Consider the following 27,163-nt stretch of genomic DNA (forward strand, 5'->3'; position numbering starts at 1 on the left):
TATTGTTTTTAATACGGCCGTGTAATTGAATGTTCGTTTCCTGCAGGTTCTTCCCGTGTGTGTGTGTGTGTGTGTGTGTGTGTGTTTCAGTGTTGGAGTTGGGCACCATGGAGGGCCATCTGTTGGCAGGACCAAAGACAGAAGGCCTGCGTGTGTGTGTGTGTGTGTGTGTGTGTGTGTGTGTGTGTGTGTGTGTGTGTGTGTGTGTGTGTGTGTGTGTGTGTGTGTGTGTGTGTGCGGGTGCGGGTGCGGGTGTGTGTGTGTGTGTGTGTGTGTGTGTGTGTGTGTGTGCGGGTGCGGGTGTGTGTGTGTGTGTGTGTGTGTGTGTGTGTGTGTGTGTGTGTGTCTGTGTGTGTGTGTGTGTGTGTGTGTGTCTGGTCTTTGAAGTGGGACAGATTGCTTTAACCTCTCTTCTGAGGCTGGAATAGAGAGCTCCTTTAAACAGCCGCTTCCTCCTTCGACAGTCATGAGATTATCCTCCATTGATGCACAAAGGCAGAGCCTTCCTCTGCTGCCCCCCCACCCCCACCCCCACCCACCAGGCCTCTGGCCCTCGACAAACACTCAGCGTTGACCCCGTGACCCATAATGCAGAGATGTGATGCCAAGTCACTTTGCAGGATCAGTTGAAGAGCCGGGATGAGTGAAGACGTCCTGACGTCCTTTGACTTTTCTTTTTAGTATCTACCTGTTGTTGTTGCTGCTTCGTATTTATGTTTTTATTATTTTATGTACCGTGTCCTTGAGTGTCCTGAAAGGAGCCCATACATTTAATATATTATTATTATTATTACTTCTGTGGTAAATAAAATATATCTAAAATTAGCTCGGTATCAACAAGGAATATTTTACAGGTTTATTTTCTGAAAATGTTATTATTATTTCATGTAATTCTGTGAATTTTATTCATTTAAAAATTAAATTAGCCAGAAAAGCCCTTTCTGCCGGGATATTCTCTGATTTAATGGAGTTTATTCTGACAGTAAATACATGAAGTCAAACAGGATGTAGATCAGGGTTCAAAGGTGCTGGAGTTCAATAAACAGCCAATACAATACAATATAATAAGTGCCATAAATCAGATACTGTCCTGAAATATACTGTATAATACACTGAATAAAGTTTACTTGAAGGATAAAAATATCGATATATAGCTAAACACCTCACACGTCCTCAGCAACGAGTACCAGCCAGATCATGAAACGTGTATTCATCCGCGGCTGGAAGTAGTCCCATCCCAAAAACCAGAGTGCCCAGATGTTGAAGGGAATTAAACGTTGTGTTTGTGATTTAAACTGTTTGTTTGAAGATGATTGAATTGAATTCAGAAGTAGAAAGCAGCGGGCGTGGGATGTGTTCAGAGACGGACTCGCTGATCGTTTTCCCTCCTTTGGGCCGAGAAACAAGAATGTTTACGAGAATCAACAGAGGAGCTTTTATTGTTTTTAATACGGCCGTGTAATTGAATGTTCGTTTCCTGCAGGTTCTTCCCGTGTGTGTGTGTGTGTGTGTGTGTGTGTGTGTGTGTGTGTGTGTTGAAGTCGGACTCCATGGATCGCCTCCATGTGTTGGCAGGACCAAAGACAGAAGGCCTGCATGTGTGTGTGTGCAGTGTTTCCCACACATTGGTGAGACTGTGGCGCTCCGCCATTGTCTAATTCAGACCGTCATAGTCTCAATAATCGCCTAAAATTAATTTATCAAGGCAAATGGACTTAATTAGTGGCTGTAATGATGAAACAGGAGGGCAAGGAGGGGAGGGGAAATCCTCGCAGCTGGTTTGGCTCATCAACGTTCTGTTTTCCCCCGTCGCCATGGCAAGGCGTCCCCCGGCCCCCCCTCAGCTGGCGAGTTTGACGGCGTATAGCCCCGTTCACATACGTCACTACTCTCTATTTTCTCTACCCGCCCACATCGCCTGTCCTGACCACATTCCTAGAACACATTCACATTCATTGACAGCTGTCGCTCAGAGATGAGTGGAGACGTATGTGAACGAGGCTTCAGTCAAAACCAAAACACCAAGGAAGGCTGAGGAATATCACCCACTTATATTAATAATAATAATAATAATAAAAATAGTCATAATCAACTAATAGTATAGGCTCAGCACTGTGTTTTAGTCCTTTTTGTTCTCATCTTTTCTTGAATGCTTAAACTCCTCAACCCCATTTAGTATGTCAACATCTGGATCAGAACCAGCAGTTTGGAAGAAATTGGTCATATTTTGGTTCTCAGAATTCACCAAATTGATGCATTTAAATGAAATTATTCAAAATGTTCATGGGATTCCTCCATTGATGCACAAAGGCAGAGCCTTCCTCTGCTGCCCCCCCACCCCGCCCTCGACAAACACTCAGCGTTGACCCCGTGACCCATAATGCAGAGATGTGATGCCAAGTCACTTTGCAGGATCAGTTGAAGAGCCGGGATGAGTGAAGACGTCCTGACTGTCCTCTAGTCAGGTGTTCTCATCGGTGAAGCCAATTAGGTCTCTCTGCCAGCCACCAGGGGGCGACTCCTCTCCGATTGTATAGAAGTCTACCCCCCCCCCCTCCCTCGGGTTGTCATGCACTGAATCAGGAGTCGATTGCAGCCAAATGAATTATGATAATATAATTTAGGGAGGGCAGTGTGTAATGTGTTTAGGAGCTTTGAAGGGGGATGAGGTCCGTGCAGATCCTGCACCAGCACCTGGGCTCTGCTGGTCTCGAGGAGGACGTGGTCCTAAGTGACAGCACGGGATTCTGGTCCCATCAGGTCTCATGACGAGGTCTGAGGCCCGGAGGCCGGATGGGGGGGATGTTTCTCACGGAGGAGATCAATCGGGTGCAATCAGCCGCCGCCTGCTCTGACACGCTGATTGGTCAGTCGATGACCGGATCAATCAGCAGCGTGTCAGCATCCAACGCCAAAACAACCGCCGCCAGCTCGCCAGCCATCAGGACTGGAGAAGCTCTGAAGTGTCCTCGCCGAGCGTCCGTGTGGTCAAATAAATCACGTTGTTAAAATAAAATCACTTTTTCCCCTCGAAGCTGAAATAGTTTGATTCACCCTGGAATCCAGAATAGAATTGTTCCGTGAAAAAGACAGAAACGGCAGCTTCAGTTAATTGTCTTCTTTCCCTTAATTGAGTCGTCCTCGCCGTGACACTCCTCGCACAAGTTATAGGCGGGCGTGAACGTGAAACCGGGCTTCAATTATCTGGTGGGATGATGTCACCGCTCCCTCCGCAGGTAGACACCTGTGTATTTATGGTCCTCCATCGGGGCCGGAGGGACTATTTTCTCTCCCGTCGGGCGCTTGTTGCTGCAGGAAGCAGCTGTGAGCTTCAGACTGAGATCACAAGATGCTCATCGGATCCAAAAACATCAAGATTCACTCTTTCATATTCCAGACATCAAAAGCCCAGGGCGATATGGAAATTAAATTCTGAACAAAATAATTGCGATTCATGATGTCATCCTGATATGAGGGCTGTTAGGTCCATGTAGATTAAAATAATGGGCAATATTCAGAATTTTCAAGATTAAAGTCGTACATTTACAAGAAAAAAATGACATTCGATTTATAACTTTCAGAGAAAAAACACATTTACGAGAAATTTACATTTTTTTTCTGGCAATATTCCTCCCTCATCCCATTTCTGTTTTTTTTTACCTACAATTGTCCTAACATGCCGACGTATCCTAATAAACATCATAAATATGCTTCAAACTTAGAAATGGCACCAAAACATCCTGGAATCACTTTGATTTAATTTCTTTTTTATTAGAGAACATCTTTTTTTGTGGAAAGACAAATAATCAAACAATTTTGAATGAACATAAAACAATTACAAATAATAAATGAAGCAAATAGAAACATCTGTGAGCTATGATACTTCCTGTATTATTTTTGTATTTGTAATGTAATGTATGTGTAATTTTACATATCTACCACTTTTTCAAGTCACTAGACGACATTCACGATATTATGTGTTTTTTATCGCGATCCGTGATAAAACCTCACATTGTCCCGACTCTGCTAACGTTACATCGGAGCAGCACTGAGCTCGTCGGCCGGTCGGAGATGCCGAACGTGTCGCGGTGGCTCGTTGTGGCTCTCCGGCCACGACGGCGTTGACGGGGAGCATCTCTGCCTCCTCACGGCTCCTTCTTTGGCCCATTCATTGCACAAAGCTGCTTAAGCGCTCTTAAGCGCATTAGCATTTGGCTGCCGGGGGCCGTATTGACCCTGCATTGGGACGGCCTAAATGAGTGAAAGATGGAGCGATTTGTTAGGGCTTTAGAAAGATGCCTTTAAGGAGGGGGGGGGGGGGGTGAGGAGCAGTGCTGTGGGGGGGTTTCCCTGCAGGGACCGGCTCCTCTCTCAGGCCGCCGTGTTTGTTCTAATCTGGTCGGCGGTTTCTCTTCGCCGCTCTGATTTGTGACATTTCAGTCTAAAGGGCCTTTTTTTCTTTCCTGCTCGCTTATATTGGCTTGACCCGATTATCTGATCTGTGCTTTGAATTTCAATCAGGTCAGCCGCTCTCCACCGCCGGTATGGGAACCGCTGGCCGGGGGGGGGGGGGGGGATTACCTCATTCAGCTGTCTTCAAACACAGATGGTCGAATGTTTAACTAATTGTTAAAGGAGTCCACAAAGGGGAATTTAACCATGCACACAGTCAGAGGGGTCAGTATGTAGACCAGATACAGAGACCAGGTCCAGAGGAGGGAGGGAATCATTCAGACCCGGTTCACCTGCAAACAAGTGTACATGACAACACATCTTTGTTGTCATCTTACTTTAAAAACGTCATTAGTTACTCAGGAAAGTAACTGACATTATGTTTTATGTTCTATAACATATTTAATGTCAAAGATGTTTATATTAACTGATTGAAGAATAAAAACACTATTTTAGAACATTTGGTAAATATTTGATCTCAACAGTTTGCAGCCTGCCATATGATATGCATAGAAATACAAATAAAATTCAAGTGCAAATTTAAGACAAAAATGTAAACTGGGGTAAAAAGTAACAAAGAAATGGCATTAGTAACGCCGTTATTTCCAACACTGCTTCTTTATGTAAGACATATGAAGTCCTGACAGTCTTTATTCTTTCCTTCTCAGAGTTTCTGCTCCGCGGCCTCCATGCAGACGGTCCGGGCGGCCGACACCAACGAGGTCGACAAGCTCATCTTCAGAGAGAGCGACAACGACCGCAAGGTGAGCCCAATCCAGGATCCCAGTGAGCCATTTCCAGGTCCTGGAATGTCACTTTAGTCAGTCACAGCTCGCTAAAGCTAGTCATTCACAGCCTGCTAAAGCTAGTCAGTCACAGCTCGCTAAAGCTAGTCAGTCACAGCTCGCTAAAGCTAGTCATTCACAGCCTGCTAAAGCTAGTCAGTCACAGCTCGCTAAAGCTAGTCAGTCACAGCTCGCTAAAGCTAGTCAGTCACAGCTCGCTAAAGCTAGTCAGTCACAACTCGCTAAAGCTAGTCAGTCACAGCTCGCTAAAGCTAGTCAGTCACAGCTCGCTAAAGCTAGTCAGTCACAGCTCACTAGAGCTAGTCAGTCACAGCTCGCTAAAGCTAGTCAGTCACAGCTCACTAAAGCTAGTCAGTCACAGCACGCTAAAGCTAGTCAGTCACAGCTCGCTAAAGCTAGTCAGTCACAGCTCACTAAAGCTAGTCAGTCACAGCTCGCTAAAGCTAGTCAGTCACAGCTCGCTAAAGCTAGTCAGTCACAGCTCACTAAAGCTAGTCAGTCACAGCTCGCTAAAGCTAGTCAGTCACAGCTCGCTAAAGCTAGTCAGTCACAGCTCACTAAAGCTAGTCAGTCACAGCTCGCTAAAGCTAGTCAGTCACAGCTCGCTAAAGCTAGTCAGTCACAGCTCGCTAAAGCTAGTCAGTCACAGCTCTCAGGGCGTCTCTGTTTTAACTGATTTGATCGTGATTTCAGTTGTAGACTAACGAAGCTCGCTGTTAGCGGTTTATCCTCCTGTTTAATAAGCTACAATTATTTATTCTTATGCTCGCTGCTTCTTATCTGTGGGTCAAAGTTGAACTTCACACTTTCGTGGATTTAACTTTGCCCGCAACGTGTAAATCTGAAAAACACTTCCTGCTGTGACGATGATGCGTTTCCTCCTCCAAATACTCATGATTTTCTCGTGGTGTACTTATATTTGTTACACACTCAACCTGAGTTATCAGCGGCGGTGTTAACACGCGGCGGGAGAATTAACCGCCGCCTGCCACCGCAGCACGCCGCCGTTCATTAGCGCTCTAATTACAAAGTGCACTTCACATTAGTACTGGTATTAATCAGAGCACTGCCTCTCTCTCTCTCTCTCTCTCTCTTCAGGTTGTTCTTCAACTTGAAAAGAAGCTTTTTAATTATGTCAACCAGGACGTTTTCCGGGAAAACAATGGGACCTCGGTAAGTCTTCCTCACCCTCCGTCCCATCGCTCATCTCTCTCTCCAGCTAACACTTGTTACTCTTTCCTTCGCTGTGTTAGCCGTCCTCGCCGTTCACACGTTCACGCCGATGATCCGTGAACGGAGCACGAAAGAATGTAAAAAGTTTAATTGCAGCTGTAAAAATGTGATTGGAGGGCTTTTTCCATATTTGGACAGTGGAGGCGTAAATGTAAATGTGCTCTTGTGCAAACAAGTTGTCATCGCTGCACCAACACACACACACACACACAGACACACTCTTTGTCAATACTGTAGGGCCAAATGTCTTATATATAACTTTTATATGAGGCGGAGTGGAGATGAGGTGAGCGTTTAAATGTCCGCGTAAGAAAAACACTTCCACTGTTTATACGGCTGTTTATTACATTAAGTAGATCAAAGTTGGACCTTGTGAAAAAGGCACACACACACACACACACACACACACACACACACACACACACACACACACACACACTCACACACACACACACACACACATCTCGTCTGGGAGCAGTTCGATTTTATTTATGTTGTTGGCGTCGTCGTGTAAAAAACATAAAAACTGTAAAATTAACTTTAATTGGAATCGTGATGATTCGGTTTTTACAGTATTTTTTTTCATTCCAATGAAATTATGTTTTTTACAGCAACATTTATTCATGAAGTTATATTGATGGTGGTTTACATGTGATGTGATGGCATGGGCCTGCTGATTTATGGAAATGATATGTTTATTTCCTCGTGTCTCTCTGACCCTGAATCCCACGAGATCACTGTTTTCATCTGGAAACTCGATGATTGGCAGACGGGTCAAGAAGCTCTGCTTAATGCTGACACATACAGGCATGGTTTTGACAAGTGAAGCTCATGCTGAAGTGCCTTAAACATGCATTCTCTCTGCTGGCCACCAGGGGGCGACTCCTCTCTGGTTGTATAGAAGTCTATGAGAAAACGGTCCTACTTCTCTCTGCTGGCCACCAGGGGGCGACTCCTCTCTGGTTGTATAGAAGTCTATGAGAAAACGGTCCTACTTCTCTCTGCTGGCCACCAGGGGGCGACTCCTCTCTGGTTGTATAGAAGTCTATGAGAAAATGGTCCTACTTCTCTCTTGATGTATTATCTCAGTAAACATTGTAAACATGAGTTTATGGTCTCAATCTCTAGTTTCAAGTCTTCTTCAATCCAGCATGATGTTCATTTAGTACATTATGGTCCATTTAGAGTCCACCAGACCAGAAAGCAGGGGATGCTTTATGGGGCGGGGCTTACCTGCGTATTGACAGGTCTCTACCAATGCTAGTTAGCTACTAAGATGACTTTAACACTTAGCTGTAAAGTTGACCTTGAATCATGAAGCTAACTTTGTTAGCAGCTTCACACCAGAATCCACATGGATTCAGACCCAGTAAGGGTGCCGCTCTGCTGCTTTGTGTTTCATCTGATCCACCCGTCGCTCCTCCACAGTCCAAATATGGTCCCTTCCTTCATCTAGTTATCTGGTTGCAAAACTGTAGTCCACCTCCAACGGGGGACGTCACCATGACTTTTCAGAGATATGTCAGTTCCGTGAAGAAGTCTGTTTGACCTTCAAGCTAGAAACCTCCTTGATTTTTTATGGATGAATTATATTTGAAATGCATCCTGAATAAAAGCATGTAAACAGACCCCACAGTTATGAAGGTATCCCACCAAAACACCAGGACGGGAGGTCATCCAACTATTTAATGTGATCTGAAAGACCCAACAGGAGAGAATCATTGAATCTGATCAGCAGAGATGTGCTTCCTCCTCCTCCTCCTCCTCCTCCTCCTCCTCCTCCTCCTCCTCCTCCTTCTTCTCCTCCTCACTGAGCTTGACAAGATGGATGACATAATGGGGGCATCAGAGATAATCTGATGGTCATGGTCTAGTTAAACACACCATGTTATGATCCTTATAAAACAAACTACCTTTCCAAAAGGATAAATGTCCCTCCTCACACTCCTCCACTGGGAGGAGGCTAAAAAAAATCCATTGCATCCTTCATCAACTGCAAGACTTGTACCAGCTTGACAGAAATTTAATTCGAGGCAGCTCTTGAAAATAATTATTGTATTTTGAGAGGAGTAATCATTGGCCGGGACATGATTGAATGTGTCCATGCCTATTGACTTTTGCTATGATTAATAGGTTTGTTTAGTCGATATTCCCATCGAAATTGTATAATTAATTATCCCCGGCACTGTCACGGCGGCACGATGGAGAGCCCTGATGAGTATTTGGGAAGATTAAATTTTCCAGGCGCTCGCGGCGTCGAGGGGCCACCGCGAGGCCTCGCTCTGGTGGAGGGATGGGAGGAACGTGTGTGTGTGTGTGTGTGTGTGTGTGCACGTTTGAGCTGTGCATCTGCAGATCTGCACAGTTTTCTTCCTCTCCTGTAGCCCCCCCCTCCTCCTCCCCTCCGTCCCCATTGATTTTGTTTCAGTATCTCTTTATTGTGACTTTATCAGTGTGGTGTCGGCAGATCGGGGGGGGGGGGTTTGGGGGGGTTTGTGTACTAGCTGTAGTAAGTGATGAACCTTTCTGTCTGGCCTGCCTCTCCTTGTCATGCTGGCAGCGTCGTCCGCAGCATTACTCAGAGAGATGTTTTCAACATGAGACATAAAGGAATAAAGAACAAATGCCGCTCCAGATTACCTTTTTTTTTTTTACCTGTCAGAGAGCTTAAGTGGTAAATACAGAAGCTACGCTGAATGAAATCAGACCAGGAGGCATCCCGCTTCTGGAGAGTAAAGCCGATGCTGAAGTGCCTTAAACTGTCATCCTCTCTGCTGGCCACCAGGGGGCGACTCCTCTCTGGTTGTATAGAAGTCTATGAGAAAATGGTCCTACTTCTCTCTGCTGGCCACCAGGGGGCGACTCCTCTCTGGTTGAATAGAAGTATATGAGAAAATGGTCCTACTTCTCTCTGCTGGCCACCAGGGGGCGACTCCTCTCTGGTTGTATAGAAGTCTATGAGAAAATGGTCCTACTTCTCTCTGCTGGCCACCAGGGGGCGACTCCTCTCTGGTTGTATAGAAGTCTATGAGAAAATGGTCCTACTTCTCTCTGCTGACCACCAGGGGGCGACTCCTCTCTGGTTGTATAGAAGTCTATGAGAAAATGGTCCTACTTCTCTCTTGATGTATTATCTCAGTAAACATTGTAAACATGAGTTTATGGTCTCAATCTCTAGTTTCAAGTCTTCTTCAATCCAGCATGATGTTCATTTAGTACATTATGGTCCATTTAGAGTCCACCAGACCAGAAAGCAGGGGATGCTTTATGGGGCGGGGCTTACCTGCTGATTGACAGGTCGCTACCACGCTACCAATGCTAGTTAGCTACTAAGATGACTTTAACACTTAGCTGGAAAGTTGACCTTGAATTATAGAAGCTAACTTTGTTAGCAGCTTCACAGTCCAAATACGGTCACTTCCTTGACTGGTTGCAAAAACTCAGGCTTTAAAAAAACGTAGTCCACAAACCAACGGACGACGTCCACTTCTTCAGGTCTATGGATCAGACCCAGAAGGTTTCTCGGTCCTGTACTGGGTCCCTGCGTGTCTCTTCGTTCAGCTCGCCTCCTAAGTGGCGGCTGCTTACTTGACCTTCTCAGATCGGATGCCATCCATGTGCCTCATCGAGCGTTTTTCCATCAAACCTTCAGCGGCAAAAAAAAAGCCCAAATTCTGGAGTAATGTCCTGACATGGAGATGGGAGTCCGGAGGTTGTCACGGCGATGCTGTTGTCATCGTCCGGGTTCGGCCCGCCTCCTGACACCCGACACCCCTCGCCGAGTGACAGTTTATCGCTTTTCCACACAAAATAATGACGATCCCATAAAAAGAAGGAAAAATATGGGCCCCTGCAATGAAAGCCAAGTGCGCGGTGTAAAAATCAAATTAAATGACCTTTCACCCCAACGTTTATTGATGTGTTTTAACGGCAGGTGTTGTCACGGAGGGGGGGTTGACAAGGCGTAAATCAAAGCACAATTACAGGTGGACGAGAGGGAGAGGGACGGTCGGGGGCCGAAGACCTCGTATCCCTCCTTTTTATTTATTTTTTAAACCTCCTCAACTTCCTGTCGCTTAACCATTGCCGCCCGCTGATTTAAGAGCGCGGCGGTCGTCCGAGCGGAGTCAGGACTCCCAGCCGGTGACAGGGTGGTTTTTATCCAGACACTTCTTCATCTTTTTTTCTCCCCTCTGTGATTATTGCCGGAGCAGCATCGTCTCGCATCAACACCTCCACAACTCCCAAGGTCATCTCTGGGTGACGGACTTTATAATGTCAGGAGGCCTTGAACTAATAGAAGCTGCTTTTTCTTTCTTTCTTGTTTCTTTTTTTAACCACTGACCCGGCAGAGCAGCGGAGCATTCTGCTTAATTGACCCGGGATGAAATGTGGTGTGAAATGTGTTTTATTCACCTGAATGAATTACTCAACGTTCACTTAACGAGGACACACACGGCCATATGTCGCTCATCTGTCACACCTAACCGGAACAAACACCGAACACATGTGGACCGACGGGGACCGGCCTGGTAGGGATGAATCACACCAGGATGAGCATGTCTCCTGGGTCTGTGGTCCCCCAGAGGTCTAGATAGTAGCTCACATTAGTCCAGAGACCAGACCAGACTATGTGGAGGAACCAGAGACTGTCTGTGGTCCCCCAGAGGTCTAGATAGTAGCCCACATGAGTCCAGAGACCAGACCAGACTATGTGGAGGAACCAGAGACTGTCTGTGGTCCCCCAGAGGTCTAGATAGTAGCTCACATTAGTCCAGAGACCAGACCAGACTATGTGGAGGAACCAGAGACTGTCTGTGGTCCAAACAACAAGGTCTCTGCTGTATTTATGTCTAGATGACCTTATTTGGAGTGTTGATGGAGCAGCTACAATGTTAGCGTAGCCTAGCATCCATCAACCAGACTCCATTCAGAAAACCAGCGTTTTAAAAGTACTTAGGTCTGTCTGCAAGACCACAAGCTAACAAAGCATGACTCAGCACTTTTTACTGATCACCATCATGATGGAGTTATTTCAGCATCCCTTTCATCTGGTTATTGATATTAAATCACAGATCAATACTTTATCCTGGTTCCTCCAGCCCACGTGGGTCCTGCTGGATCCAGTGAATCCAGCTTAGTGAAATCCACCGAGCACCTCTGGATGATGTCATGATGATGTCATGAACCCAGACAGGACGGGGTCTGGTTTCCTGGTGGATCTGAGACTTCAACATGTAAAAGCAGTAATAGTGGTGATTTCAGCCGTGATGGATGAGACCTGGTTGGGGTCTACGTGGAGGAGACCTGGTTGGGGTCTACGTGGAGATAAGCCCCGCCTCCTCCTTTCTGGATCACATTAAACACAAATTATCCCGCTGGTCAAACTCACACGAGTAATGCGAGGCCATACAGGAGACGGCATACAGTATATTAAGACATCGATCTGAGGATTTTATAAATCAAATGAAGATCGACATAAATTGGAAAATCAATCTAAAAAAAATCCCTCGTGGCAACAGTAACTAAGGAGGGTCTTAGCGGACTGTCTTTTTAACATTTGTTTACAAATGCATGTATTTTTATTTCATTATCATGTTTTTTTTTAACTCAATTATGAGAGTTGACTCCAGTATCATTCAGGCTGCACCGCACACACACACACACACACACACACACACACACACACACACACAGGGAGGTGTCAGCGGCGGGCGTGGCTGCTGAGACGGGGTGCACAGCGGAGCGTGGGGTTGCATCCCCCTGCTCAGCCATCCCTCATCCACAGTGTGCGAGTCTCTGCGGTGACCCCGGCACTGTGAGTTTGATGAATGCGGCACATCTGCCCTCCTGAACCGCAAGACTCGTCTGGGACCCCCCCACAAACCCCCCGCCTGCAAGTAATGGCCACTGTTCTACACCACTGACACGTAATCACACAAACACACACCAGACTTTTTATTTTTTATAGGTCGCCGTGAAGACAACCTACACACACAACATAAATATGTCAGCGTTCTGCTGATATAATAATCCCTCCTCTACTTGAGGACGTCCTTCCAAATGTTACCCCCCCCCCCCCCCCCGGCCGATATTTCATCATGTAGCCATCATCATATTGCTTCGTGTAGTACACCGATGTAACGTCATTAACGTCAGCCTCCTTCCTTCCACCATGAGCTCTTCATAATTGTTTAAAACCGTGTACAATAACCCGGTTTACCAGCGAACAGACATGTCTCTGTGTCGTCCTGTCTGAGAGGGAAAGGGGGCGGGGCCTGAAAGGGGGGGTTGCTGGGAGACGTCAGTCAGGTGGCCCCCCGCTACCTGTTCATCTCCCACATAATTAATGTGTACAAGGAGCCGCTAATTGCACTTCTCACTAATGATTTATGTGCTGTGAGGACGGGGTGAGTCGGGGGACGGGAGTGTGTACACTCCGGTGAGTGAGTACAGCTGGGTGAGGAGACATGATGGATGAGTGTGTGGATGCACCGTCAGTGTGGGGAGAGAGAGAGACCCCCGGTAGGACAGGGGGGGGGGACCACTCACATGACTGGTCAACCCCCCCCCCCCCCATAGTTTCCAAAGTTACTGAGATCAGGAATCAAACCAGTTCCACGACTCATCACTTCATTTAGAGGGTGGACGTCGTCATGGAGACGTCACTTTATGGTTCTCTGAAGCAGTGAAGGAAGTGACCATATTTGGACTGTGGAAGAGCGAAGGGTGGATCTAATGAACACAAGCAGCAGAGCGGCACCCTTACTGGATCTGGATCCATGTAGATTCTGGTGTGAAGCTGCTAACAAAGTTAGCTTCTATAATTCAAGGTTCAACTTTACAGCTCAGTGTTAAAGTCATCTTAGTAGCTAACTAGCATTGGTAGCATGGTAGTGACCTGTCAATCAGCAGGTAAGCCCCGCCCCCTAAAGCATCCCCTGCTTCCTGGTCTGGTGGACTCTAAATGGACCATAATGTACTAAATGAACATCATGCTGGATTGAAGAAGACTTGAAACTAGAGATTGAGACCATAAACTCATGTTTACAATGTTTACTAAATTTCAACGATGTGTGAAAGAAGAGCGGAGCTGAAAAGGAGCATCCAGACTTGAACAGGAACCTAAACTTCTCTCTCGGTCTGTTTCCTTCTCAGCTTTTAGAGTACGACAAAGAGCCGACGGTGTTCAAGGATCGGCTGCATGAACTGGAGATCTCTTTCCCACCGAGGTACGTTTTACATCACACCTCTTCATTCACACCACTTCACCTCCACGATGCTACACGACTCCCTGATTTCCTGCTACTGTCTGATGTTCCTGCAGGGAAGTCAAAACTTTGATTTATATCTCATCCAAAACCACAAAGTTGCCTCAACGGTCTTTAAAATCATTGTAGTCTACAACATCCTCCATCCAATAAAGGAAAAAAGGAAGAAACTAATGTGGTCTACTATCTAGACCTCTGGGGGACCACAGACAGTCTCTGGTTCCTCCACATAGTCTGGTCTGGTCTCTGGACTAATGTGGTCTACTATCTAGACCTCTGGGGGACCACAGACAGTCTCTGGTTCCTCCACATAGTCTGGTCTGGTCTCTGGACTAATGTGGTCTACTATCTAGACCTCTGGGGGACCACAGACAGTCTCTGGTTCCTCCACATAGTCTGGTCTGGTCTCTGGACTAATGTGGTCTACTATCTAGACCTCTGGGGGACCACAGACAGTCTCTGGTTCCTCCACATAGTCTGGTCTGGTCTCTGGACTAATGTGGTCTACTATCTAGACCTCTGGGGGACCGCAGACAGTCTCTGGTTCCTCCACATAGTCTGGTCTCTGGACTAATGTGGTCTACTATCTAGACCTCTGGGGGACCACAGACAGTCTCTGGTTCCTCCACATAGTCTGGTCTGGTCTCTGGACTAATGTGGTCTACTATCTAGACCTCTGGGGGACCACAGACAGTCTCTGGTTCCTCCACATAGTCTGGTCTGGTCTCTGGACTAATGTGGTCTACTATCTAGACCTCTGGGGGACCACAGACAGTCTCTGGTTCCTCCACATAGTCTGGTCTGGTCTCTGGACTAATGTGGTCTACTATCTAGACCTCTGGGGGACCACAGACAGTCTCTGGTTCCTCCACATAGTCTGGTCTGGTCTCTGGACTAATGTGGTCTACTATCTAGACCTCTGGGGGACCGCAGACAGTCTCTGGTTCCTCCACATAGTCTGGTCTCTGGACTAATGTGGTCTACTATCTAGACCTCTGGGGGACCACAGACAGTCTCTGGTTCCTCCACATAGTCTGGTCTGGTCTCTGGACTAATGTGGTCTACTATCTAGACCTCTGGGGGACCACAGACAGTCTCTGGTTCCTCCACATAGTCTGGTCTGGTCTCTGGACTAATGTGGTCTACTATCTAGACCTCTGGGGGACCACAGACCCATTTCCTGTGTTTTAGACAATTTTTCCCAAATTACAAAAAGAAACTAAATCCTTTAAAAATCATGGTTTCCAGCAGAAGAATGACAGGACAAAGACAACAACAGCTAGATGGAGTAATCCCTAACTACCCCCCCCCCCCCCCCCCCCCCAGGGTATCATCACATGTTGGCCATAAGGACTCATTATTAATATGTAAAACCGGGAGTCAATCACCGGCTTATTGTCCGAGATGGTTTTATGAAAGCCGTCAGATGTGTGTTTGATGGGTATCAGTTGTTAAGTGTGATTGGATGTGCTGCCAAACGGCTCCCTTGTGTGTGTGTGTGTGTGTGTGTGTGTGTGTGTGTGTGTGTGTGTGTGTGTGTGTGTGTGTGTGTGTGTGTGTGTGTGTGTGTGTGTGTGTTGGGGGTAGCATTGATATTCCGTCTCGGTGGGACTTGTGGGAGAGAGAGAGACTCTGGTGGTCTCCTCTCCTCTTCCTCAAACAAATGCATTTGCAATTAGCCCTTTCAGAGGAGAGGGAGGGCAAACATGGCGGGCTCGCCGCCGCCGCCACGGAAATATGTTTCGGGGAGCGTCGGCAGCGTTAATGGCGCTTGACCTTTGCCGTCGGTTGTGACTCAATCAGTGCAGATAATGAAACGCTGTAATCAAACAATAATTACTTGATAAACTGCTCCAGTGGCAGCAGAGGGGTGTGTGTGTGTGTGTGTGTGTGTGTGTGTGTGTGTGTGTGAGATGCGTAGAGCTATCACAGCTCTGCGTGAGTGGCTTTTAGTGTGTGTGTGTGAGAGAGAGAGAGTGCATGTGTCAAGGTTCTGCAGGCTCTGTTTTTTAAATGACTCTGTGTCTTAATCAGAGACCCCATCTACATCACTTTGCATAAGTGACAGCTGGATTTATTGGCCTTTTACACCGGCTGACTTCTGCACCTTTTCCATATCACTCTGAATCATGTCTCCGCCGCGGGGAGGAAACCATCGCCGCCGTCATGGCCGCCGCGGCCGGCGGGGAGAATACAGATGATTCTTCCTGCACACGTTGAGGCGATGATGGATCAGACGGACGAAACCCGGCGTATGAAATCTGATTTGATCTACTCGGCCGCGACAAAACCACATCACTGTCGGGGATGTAATGAGTAGCAGTGGCCTAGTTAAAGTTAAACAACCCCCTCACACACACACACACACACACACACACACACACACACACACACACACACACACTGGTACCCCTCCCCCTGTCAGGTCTGCCTTGTGCTCCTTGAGCAATCAAGCCTCAACGATTGTTCTCCATCACATAGCCTGCTCCGGACCGGCCCCTCGCCATCTGTGAGGTTATCACTCTCTTTAATGCAGGCCATCACAACACACACACACACACACACACACACACACTCGCATGCACGCACACGCCTCACTTTTCTTCAGATCTATAAATCAATACGAGTCACAAACATTTAATCTGCAAGTTAATTCCGGCGGTTCAGCGGCACCCGACAGGAAGTTGTCACAATACGAGACGTGCTGTCAAGGTTGAACTAAGGACTAATATATATACTTATACTATATACTGTATATATATAGTATAAGTATATATATATATAAGTATGTATAGTATAAGTATATATAAAACATTAACCTACTTCAATTGCATGTAAATTTTATTTCTAAAAATAAGTTAAATATAAAGAGTGCTGCTTTCAGGAGTCAATACAATAAAAATAACTTGGTTTGATTAAATTAAATTATTCATACTTCTACGTGAATCTTATGGGTTTGTGTTTTACATCTAGATTTAAGGGGAACTTTTACATGAATATAATGTGTTTATTCAAGTATTAAATATTTGAAATGAGGGTTGACTAATTAGCCAATCAAATAATTTGATTTTGAAAATGCCGTCTATTATATTTATTTATTTGTGACATAACATTAAATATTGGTTTCAAATATCGGTTATTATCTCCTTGATGAGTAACCATCGTTATCAGCTGGCCCCTAACTTGTAATAAATAAATAAAAACTGCATTCAAGCACAGTTACGCTCCGAGGTCAGAGGTCAGAGGTCACGTTCACATATGCTCATAGCCTCCTGTTGGGATCTAGTCACGTTTGGTGATTTCTCCAGCTTCCTGTTTCGCCCCGCTGACCGGAGGCGGATCCTCTCGTGTTTTTCCGTAAACATCCGTAAACCGACTCCTGAATTCTTCGCCGCGTCGCAGGAAGCCGACAAACGCTCGTTCAAAAAGCAGTCCGTCAACGTCGGCCGTGACACGTTTAACACTCGGGCACCCGGGTGAGGAATTTACCCGGGTGCTGTCACAGTCGGACCTGGAGCCAGCCGGCGGCAGCTCGTGCACGCTCGCACACACGTGCACGCTCGCACACACTCAGGTTTTACATCTAAATTTAAGGGGAAGTTAAACATGAAGATAATGTGTTTATTCAAGTATTAAAAACACGATTATCGACTGATTTGATTAAAATAATTTCCAATGCATTATGATACTTCTTCTGCTTCCTTTTCTACCAATATGGCAAGCTAGAAACCTTTTTCACTTCAGTCATGTGATGATATAACTATTCATTATCCCCATACTGGATACCTGTGTTATATGAGGTCGTCATCTTTGCATCGTCCGCCTGCAGCTTTACTCTTAGTTTTACTCTCCGTCTTCGTACTTTTGATTTCATATTTGCAGCGGCTTAATGAAGCTAATATCCCCTCCAACATACTGGGGCACCAGTAACGTATTCATGCATTGTGATTGATTTAAGGGGAGAAAGCTTTTAGTACTCCTCTGATCTGATTTCTTCGGCCCCTTTTCTTTTCTTTTCTTTTCTTTTTTTTTTTCTTGTTGCAAGAGATCGATGCAACAATTGAATCGGGAAAAGCCGCCTCGAGGAGGAAACGCGGTGGACAATGAGGGAGCGGTGCAGGAATGGATTGTGCCGGTAACCTGGTTACCGGGGATCGGGGGCTTTGAGGGAGATTTTGAGTGACACCGGAGCGGCGGTGCAACTCCATCAACGGGGCCAATCATGAGTGATTTCAGGGCCGGGGAGGAAGTCGGACGGCGGCGCTGGGAGGAAAGATGGAGGATTCAGGAGCAGGAGAGGCGTCCCGGGGGTCCGTTAGTAAATGGTACCAATGCAGTACATGACATGTGGGGCCGGCGAGGTGCAGCTCGGCTATTAAAGACACTATATAGATGTTTGAAAGGGTTTCAAAGCAGGGACATATAGCATTCTTATCAGCTATGAAAACATCAGATGTTTGCAGCCGCGTTCAGATGCTTCTTCAAGATTCCACGCTTTTTGATTTATTTATGGATCTTTAAACACACACACACACACACACACACACACACACACACACACACACACACACACACACACTAATCTAACCGATGTCAGAGTGAGAAACATGAAAATGATCAGTAGGAATCTAGAAACCAGTCTACGGCTGTAAATAGGAACACTGTTGCTGTGAGCTACATGCTAATGCAGGGGATGCTTTAGGGGGCGGGTCTTACCTGCTGATTGACAGGTCGCTACCAATGCTAGTTAGCTGCTAAGATTCCTTTTCAAACCCGCTACAGTCTTTAACACTGAGCTGTAACGTTGACCTTGAATTATGAAGCTAACTTTGTTAGCAGCTTCACACCAGAATCCACATGGATCCAGATCCAGTAAGGGTGCTGCTCTGCTTGTGTCCGTCAGATCCACCCGTTGCTCCTCCGCAGTCCAAATATGGTCACTTCCTTCTATCCATCCATCCATCCATTTTCTTCCGCTTCCGCTCACTTCCTTCTACTGGTGGAAAAATCTAAGATGGCAAACTCAAGACTTCAACCATAATGACGACGTCCTCTTCATACATCAATACTAAAAACAACCACAACAGACAAAGTGAAGGTTTATTAATAACCCGCCGCCTTTGAGCAGGGCAGGAGCGTCGACCAAACACGGTCTGTTTGCCAGCGGACCTAAAAAATGTGCAAACATGTGCACCCCTCTGTGTTTTGGTTCTTCCCGAGCTCATCTTAAGTACATATAGCGAGCGTTGGGAAGGTGCTAGGGGCAACGTGGCTCCAGACCCGTGTTTCTGTGTTTGTCAAGTCTAGACGTGGGAAGCAGCCGAGGAGCCGACGTTGGCCCCCGGGGGTCGGGGAGGTGAGGCAAACAGCTGGGAAGCTCCCAGGGACCCGAACGCTCCGGTCCAGGAGAGAGGAAGGGGGAGGCCGATGGAAGGCTGAACGACTTCAGATGAGAGAGAAGCTTTCTGGTCCAAGTGGCTCCTCATAACCCGGATCAGTGCATGTGAGAGGGCCGTCGGAGGGTTCGAGCTCATAGGAAGCGCTCGCCCAGATGGCCCTCCGTCCACAGCGCCCGCCTTTGTCCCGCTAAACAACGCTCTTCCCACAACCCCCCTCCGAAGGCCTCGGCGGATGATGTCACCCTCCCCGCGTGTGCATCTGTGTGTTGACTGTGCATACATTAGTGCTGTGTAGCGTTCCCACATGAACGGCCCTCTTGTCCTCCCGCGCCGTGTCTTAAACGCTCTCGAGTGAATACGCTTCGGTCAAAGCGCCGCCGACCGAGGCCACCGTGAGATTCAGGGGTTCCATCCATCATCGTACCGACCAGCGGGCCCCGAGAACACCATGAGGGGTCATTGTGGCGAGGAGATCAGCCGCCATCGCGTGTCATTACCACGACGCCACCGAGAAGGGAAAGAACAATCCCCACGCAGGGGGAGGATGAAACCCGAACACGCCATCTGCGTATGTCCTCGTCTTCGTGCAGAAGCAGCTGAAGGCGGAGCGCGTCGTGGGGTCGAGGCCCGGCGGGCCGACAGCCGTGAGCCGGCGATGGCATTTCACTGTGTTTGTACGCCGCTATGCCAATGTTGTGCCTGCGAGCCTCCCGGCTCCACGAGCCGAAGCAAACATTCAGCTTTATTGATGGCGTTTGGCTGATCTCTTTGAGTGTGTGTGTGTGTGTGTGTGTGTGTGTGTGTGTGTTGTGTTTTGCCAGGCCTCCCCTGACAACGGCAAACAAACATAGCTGCAGAGTCATTCAAAAGAAAAAAACCCACAGTTTCTGACTTTATGAGCCAATCCCCAGCAGCGGCCGCGCCAACGTCCCATGATGCAGTTCTGTGGACTGATGTCACTCCTGACTAGGACTTTTATCTCGGGCTTCCTGCCCCGCCTCGACTCCCAGGGTTATATTGCCCCTCGTTAAAGGCCGAGCCCCCGACTGTTTGGCCCGTCACTTATTTGCCGTCATGTAGGACGAGGTCATCGCTTCTGATGGAGATAAGAGAATGTGTGTGAGGAAGTCTGGGCCCTGCGATCCACGCCAGGGAACCTGGGGGGTCTGGACCCGGGGGTCTGGTCCCGGGGGTCTGGTCCCGGGGGTCTGGTCCCGGGGATGCAGCTCTGCTGGTCACATGTTGTTTTTTATTTGTATGTGTGGATACAGAAGTTTGTGTGTTACGGGTCGGTGTGTCGTGGCATGGCGGCGGCGGCGGCGGCCCCTCCCTCGCTGAGTGACATCACACAGGTCGGGTCTCTGTGCTCACCTCTGCGTTTTTTTTTTTTCCTGTCGCCGGGCAAACAAGCCGACAGCGGGCCGGAACATGTGTGAGTAATGTGTCAGCGGCCGAGTCAAACATTAAACCCCAAACCAAGCATGAATGAATGAGCTCTCACACACACACACACACACACACACACACACACACACACACACACACACACACACACACACACACACACACTCACACACACACATGTGGTCAGCAACGCCGTTGTGTCAACTTTACACAAGAGGTGATTGCTGACCAGCGACCGAGACTAATACTTCATCAGCAGTTTTTCCGAGTCGTTATCCACAACAATGATCGGACGATATGAACGTGTTAATAATTCAATCATTTAATAATAAAAAATGTGCTTAAACTCTTTATAAAGTGGTACTAAAACCTGGAATCAAAAACGCAAAAATATTTGTATATAATTTTAATATTTACAGACAATAATCCCTATAATAAATATATATTAGGATATACAATATAACAGTGGAGTACTGACTTAATCTGAGTGTTTATGAATGTGATAAAAATCATGAATCATCACTTTTCCATTTCTTGTTATGTTATAAATAAAGCATATTTAAATTGACTGTGCAGATGTTTTTAGCTCCGTCAGCTTTCTCGACGTCAGCTGGTAATATTTCTACTGCGTATTCACAGTAGATTCTACCTGGTGATCCGGTTATTAAACTGGTTTTTACAAAAATATAACAGCAGATTGTTGTGAGTGGAGCTGTTTCACCTAATCCGCTGCTGAAAGTCCTTCTTTGCATTGCATTCTGGGAGAATAGTGTCCATCAACGCCACACTCAAACACATGTATGTGTGTATTTATATATACGTGTGTGTGCGGCTCCACCTGATTGTTTGCTGGTTATCAGCTCGGCCCATTAATTAGTGTAATTAGTCTTTCTGCAGGGCAATAAGGGGCCGATAGGAGCTGGGGGCCTCCGGCCGCACGCCCTCGCCGTCCCGTTTACCTTTGCCGATACGTTTGTGCGCTCGCTAATCGGACGCATTAATCACGCCGACCCCGGCGCGCCGCCGTTCTCTCTGTTTGCAGTCGCATTAGGACGGCGTTATCTGCAGCGGAGCCGGCGGAGGGCGCGGTGAAAACAACTTCCTCTACCTGCACACACACATACACACACACACACACACGCACATACACACACACACACACACATACACACACACGCACACACAGACACACAGACACACACGCACACACACACACACACACAAGCACACACACACGCACACATATACACACACACATACACATATACACACACACACATACACACGCACACATACACACACATACACATACACGCACACACACACACACACCGCGGAATGGCCCTTTAATGGCCACCGTTGAGTATTTTTAATCAGCGTTCACAATGGTTGGCTGTCATCACAAATGACTGAACGGTAGAGAGTTGTGTTGCTGGAGTTCTCTGAGGGAAGTTTGCTATCGGCCGGGAGTTCATTGTTTAACGGAGGTGGGGGGGGGGGGTCATTTTCTCTCAATCTCTTTAACACCAAAATGACCCCGAGCTTGTTAGTCAATAAGCTCTGAGAGTCCCTGATAGGAGGGCTGTTTCAGGCTGCTGGAGGCCGGGGGCCGGCCCTCAGGAAGCATCAGGCCACCCTGAAGTGGCTCCTCGGGGCCCTTTGAAGAATTTGCTCTTTTTTTTCTCCAAGCCCTCACTTTCTGTCTGATCCGTCTTTATCCCCTCTCTCTCTCCAGCCTCCCGTCTATCTCCCGTTCCACTCATCCTATTCTTCGTGCTCCCTTTTATCCCGGGATCACTTCTTTAGCCTCCCTTTGTGATTAGCATACCAAACCCCCCCCGCATTTCCCCCCGCCGTTTAAGTGCTATTAATGCTAATTGGAGGCAGGGAACTTCTCTAAGTAGCTCTCTGCAGGTCTGTTTGTACACCTGGTGGGGGGGCTGAGTGTGTGTGTGTGTGTGTGTGTGTGTGTGTGTGTGTGTGTGTGTGTGTGTGTGTGTGTGTGTGTGTGTGTGTGTGTGTGTGTGTGTGCGAGTGTGGTGGTGTATCACACACACACACACACACACTGGTACCAATGTGATCACGATTTTAAAACATGTCCATATTACGTTAGAATATCAGACCACACGCAGCATTTATGTTATTTAAACCCGTCAGTTTCACTCAGAGATAACGATTAAAAAGCTATCGTAAATTAAAAAGCTCATTTCCATTTATTGTTCCTCCTCTGATGTTGAAAAGCACCCAGAAAAAGAATCAAATGCCACATTTTATAAGATCCATAAGATAAGAGAGAAAAACTGGAACAGAACTATTATCTGCCAGGTGGCAAATACAAAAAATGAAGCCGAAGCTGGAGTGCCTTAAACTGTCCTTCTCTCTGCTGGCCACCAGGGGGCGACTCCTCTCTGGTTGTATAGAAGTCTATGAGAAAATGGTCCTACTTCTCTCTGCTGGCCACCAGGGGGCGACTCCTCTCTGGTTGTATAGAAGTCTATGAGAAAATGGTCCTACTTCTCTCTGCTGGCCACCAGGGGGCGACTCCTCTCTGGTTGTATAGAAGTCTATGAGAAAATGGTCCTACTTCTCTCTGCTGGCCACCAGGGGGCGACTCCTCTCTGGTTGTATAGAAGTCTATGAGAAAATGGTCCTACTTCTCTCTTGATGTATTATCTCAGTAAACATTGTAAACATGAGTTTATGGTCTCAATCTCTAGTTTCAAGTCTTCTTCAATCCAGCATGATGTTCATTTAGTACATTATAGTCTGGTCCTCCGCACTCCAAATATGGTCACTTCGGTCACTTGTTAAAAATCTTAGATGCCGAACTCAAGGCTTCTAAACCGTAGTCCACAAACCAACGGGTGACGTCACCATGACAACGTAAACTTCGTATATACAGTCTATGTTATTCGCATTAGTCCAACAGAGGAGCTACATTTCGGTTCAAGTGGGTCAGCTGTGGTCACGTAGCCGTGTTAGCATCGGTAGCAGCAGCTGCTGCCGTAGAAACCACGCAGCGGTTTGTTTGAACGCACACGAACGCAACCGCAACGCAAACGATTCTTGTCCGAGCACAAAGTCCAATCAAGCTAGCGGAGCTTGGCACCGCGTGATGAATGGCTAGGGCCCGCTGTGTGTGTGTTTATTTTATCATTAGGCTCCTCGGGAGAAGAGGCTGCTCCGCGTCACGCTGCGGTTAGCACGCGTGGCACTGAAGGAGCAAATTGGATCGGTATTACAGTAGGTAAGCCCCCCCCTCCCTCGCTCTCCTCCCAACGAGCGCTCACACAAACAAATTGGATTGGCGGCGTGTAAATCTGGAGCGCTTTGATGAGCCCGAAAAGCGCAAATTGAATTCTCAACAATGTAAATCGGGCTGTGTGGGCTCGCCGCCCACGAAAAACTCTCCGCCGCCGCCATCACCGCTTAAATCACGCCGCCGCTCCCTGCTGTTCCACGATGCCATCGCTCACGGCCGTTTGCGGCGGCACCTAATCCGTTTTTGATGACCCTGCAGGGATGGAGGCGTACATATGGGCAACTGAATCTCCCTCTGGCTCGCTCTCAATGACTCTCTCTCTGTGTCTCTCGCCCTCGCTCACAGCATGCACAGTTGGCAGAGAGCGAGCGGTGATTGAGCCATCCATGTGTGTTGATACTGAGATGACTCAGGAGACGATTGGCCTCACTTATGGACCAACTGCTTTTCTACGAGACGTCTTTATTATTATATTATACTGATTCATGCAGTCATATTTACTGCCTTCCTTATTTCCTTATTGGCCTCTTTCATCATATCCTTGTGCACTTCACTAGAGGCCTTTACATGAACTATAGGTGTAGTGCAGCCTATAGTTTATGAATAACATTACTTTGTAATAATGGATGGATACAATGCTAAGACATTAAAATAATCATTAATATTTTAATTCTATTTTGGAATTCACAACTTGTCAACATAATATTAAACAAACAGAAAGATTTATATTTGCTTAATTTATGTTGTATTCATGTTAAAGGTGTATTTTTTGGACATGATTTCGGGGACCCCCTGCAGTAACTCTGCGGTCCACTAGGGGTCCCGACCCCCTGTTGGTTTAGACCCTGAATGTGTGTTTTGTGTGTTTCCTCAGTTACCCGTACAGTGAAGACAGCAGTCAGGGGAAGCAGTACATGAACACCAGATGCCCCGCCTGGTGTGACCGAATCCTCTTGTCCCCCTCCGCCAGAGACCTGGTCTTGAAGGTAAGACCCCTCCCACTTTTTTTTTTTTATCTCTTTTGAGGGTCAGATCTCTCGGCGTCGCCGCTCCTCGCTCGACTCTTCACGAACGCCCTTTCTTTCCACAACTCCATCGTCCTTGATCCACATTAAACCTGCCCGCCCTCCGCCGCCTCGCAGATGGAGGGATGAGGTGTCTGAATATTAATCCAAGCCGGTCTACCCGGTGCAGTTTATATCTCCCAGAGGCAGTTTATATATCCCGCCACTGATTGAGTTCCAGTGGGGCCCCGTCGTCTTCATAAAGCCTGGGATCTGAGAGACAGACCCCGCCCGGCGTTGTAAACCCCCTCCTCTGTTTGCTGGATTAGATTAGATTAGATTAGAGGTCTCGCCGTGCCATCCGAGTCCCACAACAGATCGTGAAATAGTCACAGAATGAAATCTATTTATTTTATTTTACAAAACCTGTTTTTTCTTTTTGTGTCAGTCAGAATAAAAAAGGATGCCAATCCAACGTTTCTATGACAACGACAGACCGTGATGCATGTTAGACTATACTATGATTTTTTTATGACTTTTTCGACATACCATTGTCTGACTGAGCAACACAGATTAGCACCACACAGCAGACGCACACGAAGGGTTTAATAACATAAGATAGCAAAAAGTTTGTCAAAAAAACGGATCGATCAGAAACATGGGGACAAAATCAAAAACTCAACGTACAGATGGCTCAAACAAAGCAAGACAGCAAACGAAAATCCAAACCACACAGGACATGAGAGCAGACTGGATCCGAATAACAGAGGAACCAGTACGATCCGACAAAGACAGAATAAATACACAACAGACAGAATAAATACACAACACACAGAATAAATACACAACACAGAATAAATACACAACACAGAATAAATACACAACACACAGAATAAATACACAACACACAGAATAAATACACAACACAGAATAAATACACAACACAGAATAAATACACAACACACAGAATAAATACACAACACAGAATAAATACACAACACAGAATAAATACACAACAGACATGAGGGACGGCTGACGAGACCAATCACAGGAGGAAGCAGGCAGACAACAGGGGACACCTGTGACTATTCTATACTATGACTATTTTTCTCACTTTTTTAAAAATTCTATGCTATGACTTTTTTCGTGACTTTTTAAAAAATTCTATACTATGATGTTTTTCCACATTTTTCGAAATTCTATACTGACTTTTTTGGGGGGTTTTAAATTCTATCCTATGACTTTTTCGGGGGGTTTTAAATTCTATACTATGACTTTTTCGGGGGGGTTTAAATTCTATCCTATGACTTTTTCGGGGTTTTTTAAATTCTATACTATGACTTTTTCGGGGGGTTTTAAATTCTATACTATGACTTTTTCGGGGGGTTTTAAATTCTATACTATGACTTTTTATGGGTTTTTTTAAATTCTATACTATGACTTTTTCTGGGGTTTTTTAAATTCTATACTATGACTTTTTCGGGGGGTTTTTAATTCTATACTATGACTTTTTCGGGGGGTTTTAAATTCTATACTATGACTTTTTCTGGGTTTTTTAAAATTCTATACTATGACTTTTTCAGGGGTTTTTTAAATTCTATACTATGACTTTTTCGGGGGGTTTTTAATTCTATACTATGACTTTTTCGGGGGGTTTTTAATTCTATACTATGACTTTTTCGGGGTTTTTTAAATTCTATACTATGACTTTTTCTGGGCTTTTTTATTCTATACTATGACTTTTTCTGGGTTTTTTTCATTCTATACTATGACTTTTTTTCTTGACTTTTTCCAAATTCTATACTGACTTTTTTTTCATGACTTTTTTCGAAATTCTTACTTTTTTTGTGACTTTTTTTTAATTCTATACTATAACTTTTTTCATGACTTTTTACGAAATTCTATACTATGACGGTTTTGTGACTTTTTTCAAATTCTATACTGACATTTTTTTTTCGTGACTTTTTTCGAAATTCTATACCATGACTTTTTTTCTTGACTTTTTTCGTCATTTTTTATTATTACTTTTTTTGTGATTTTTTTCGAAATTCTTTACTATCACCTTGTTTTCGTAACTTTTTTCAAAATTCTATACTCTCACTTTTTTTTAAATTCTATACTGACTTTTTTTTCGTGACATTTTTACTAAATTCTATACTATGACTTTTTTCATGACTTTTTTTCGAAATTCTTACTTTTTTCGTGACTTTTTTTTAATTCTATACAATAACTTTTTTCATGAATTTTACGAAATTCTATACTATGACGTTTTTGTGACTTTTCAAAATTCTATACTCTCACTTTTTTCGAAATTCTATACGATGACTTT

General features: G+C 46.0%; 1 protein-coding gene across 1 annotated transcript in view; it reads left to right on the forward strand.

Annotated features, from left to right (window-relative positions):
* Positions 1 to 27,163, forward strand: part of inpp5a (inositol polyphosphate-5-phosphatase A) — a 127,830-nt gene that overhangs the window by 95,254 nt on the left and 5,413 nt on the right. Inside the window, exons 10-13 of the mRNA XM_084020902.1 lie at positions 5,121 to 5,216; positions 6,357 to 6,431; positions 13,650 to 13,723; positions 24,705 to 24,816. Coding sequence (XP_083877028.1) covers positions 5,121 to 5,216; positions 6,357 to 6,431; positions 13,650 to 13,723; positions 24,705 to 24,816 — 357 coding nt within the window. The remainder of the gene's footprint in view (positions 1 to 5,120; positions 5,217 to 6,356; positions 6,432 to 13,649; positions 13,724 to 24,704; positions 24,817 to 27,163) is intronic.

Source organism: Eutrigla gurnardus (assembly GCF_963514095.1).
Source record: "Eutrigla gurnardus genome assembly, chromosome: 11".
NCBI classification, from domain to species: Eukaryota; Metazoa; Chordata; class Actinopteri; order Perciformes; family Triglidae; genus Eutrigla; species Eutrigla gurnardus.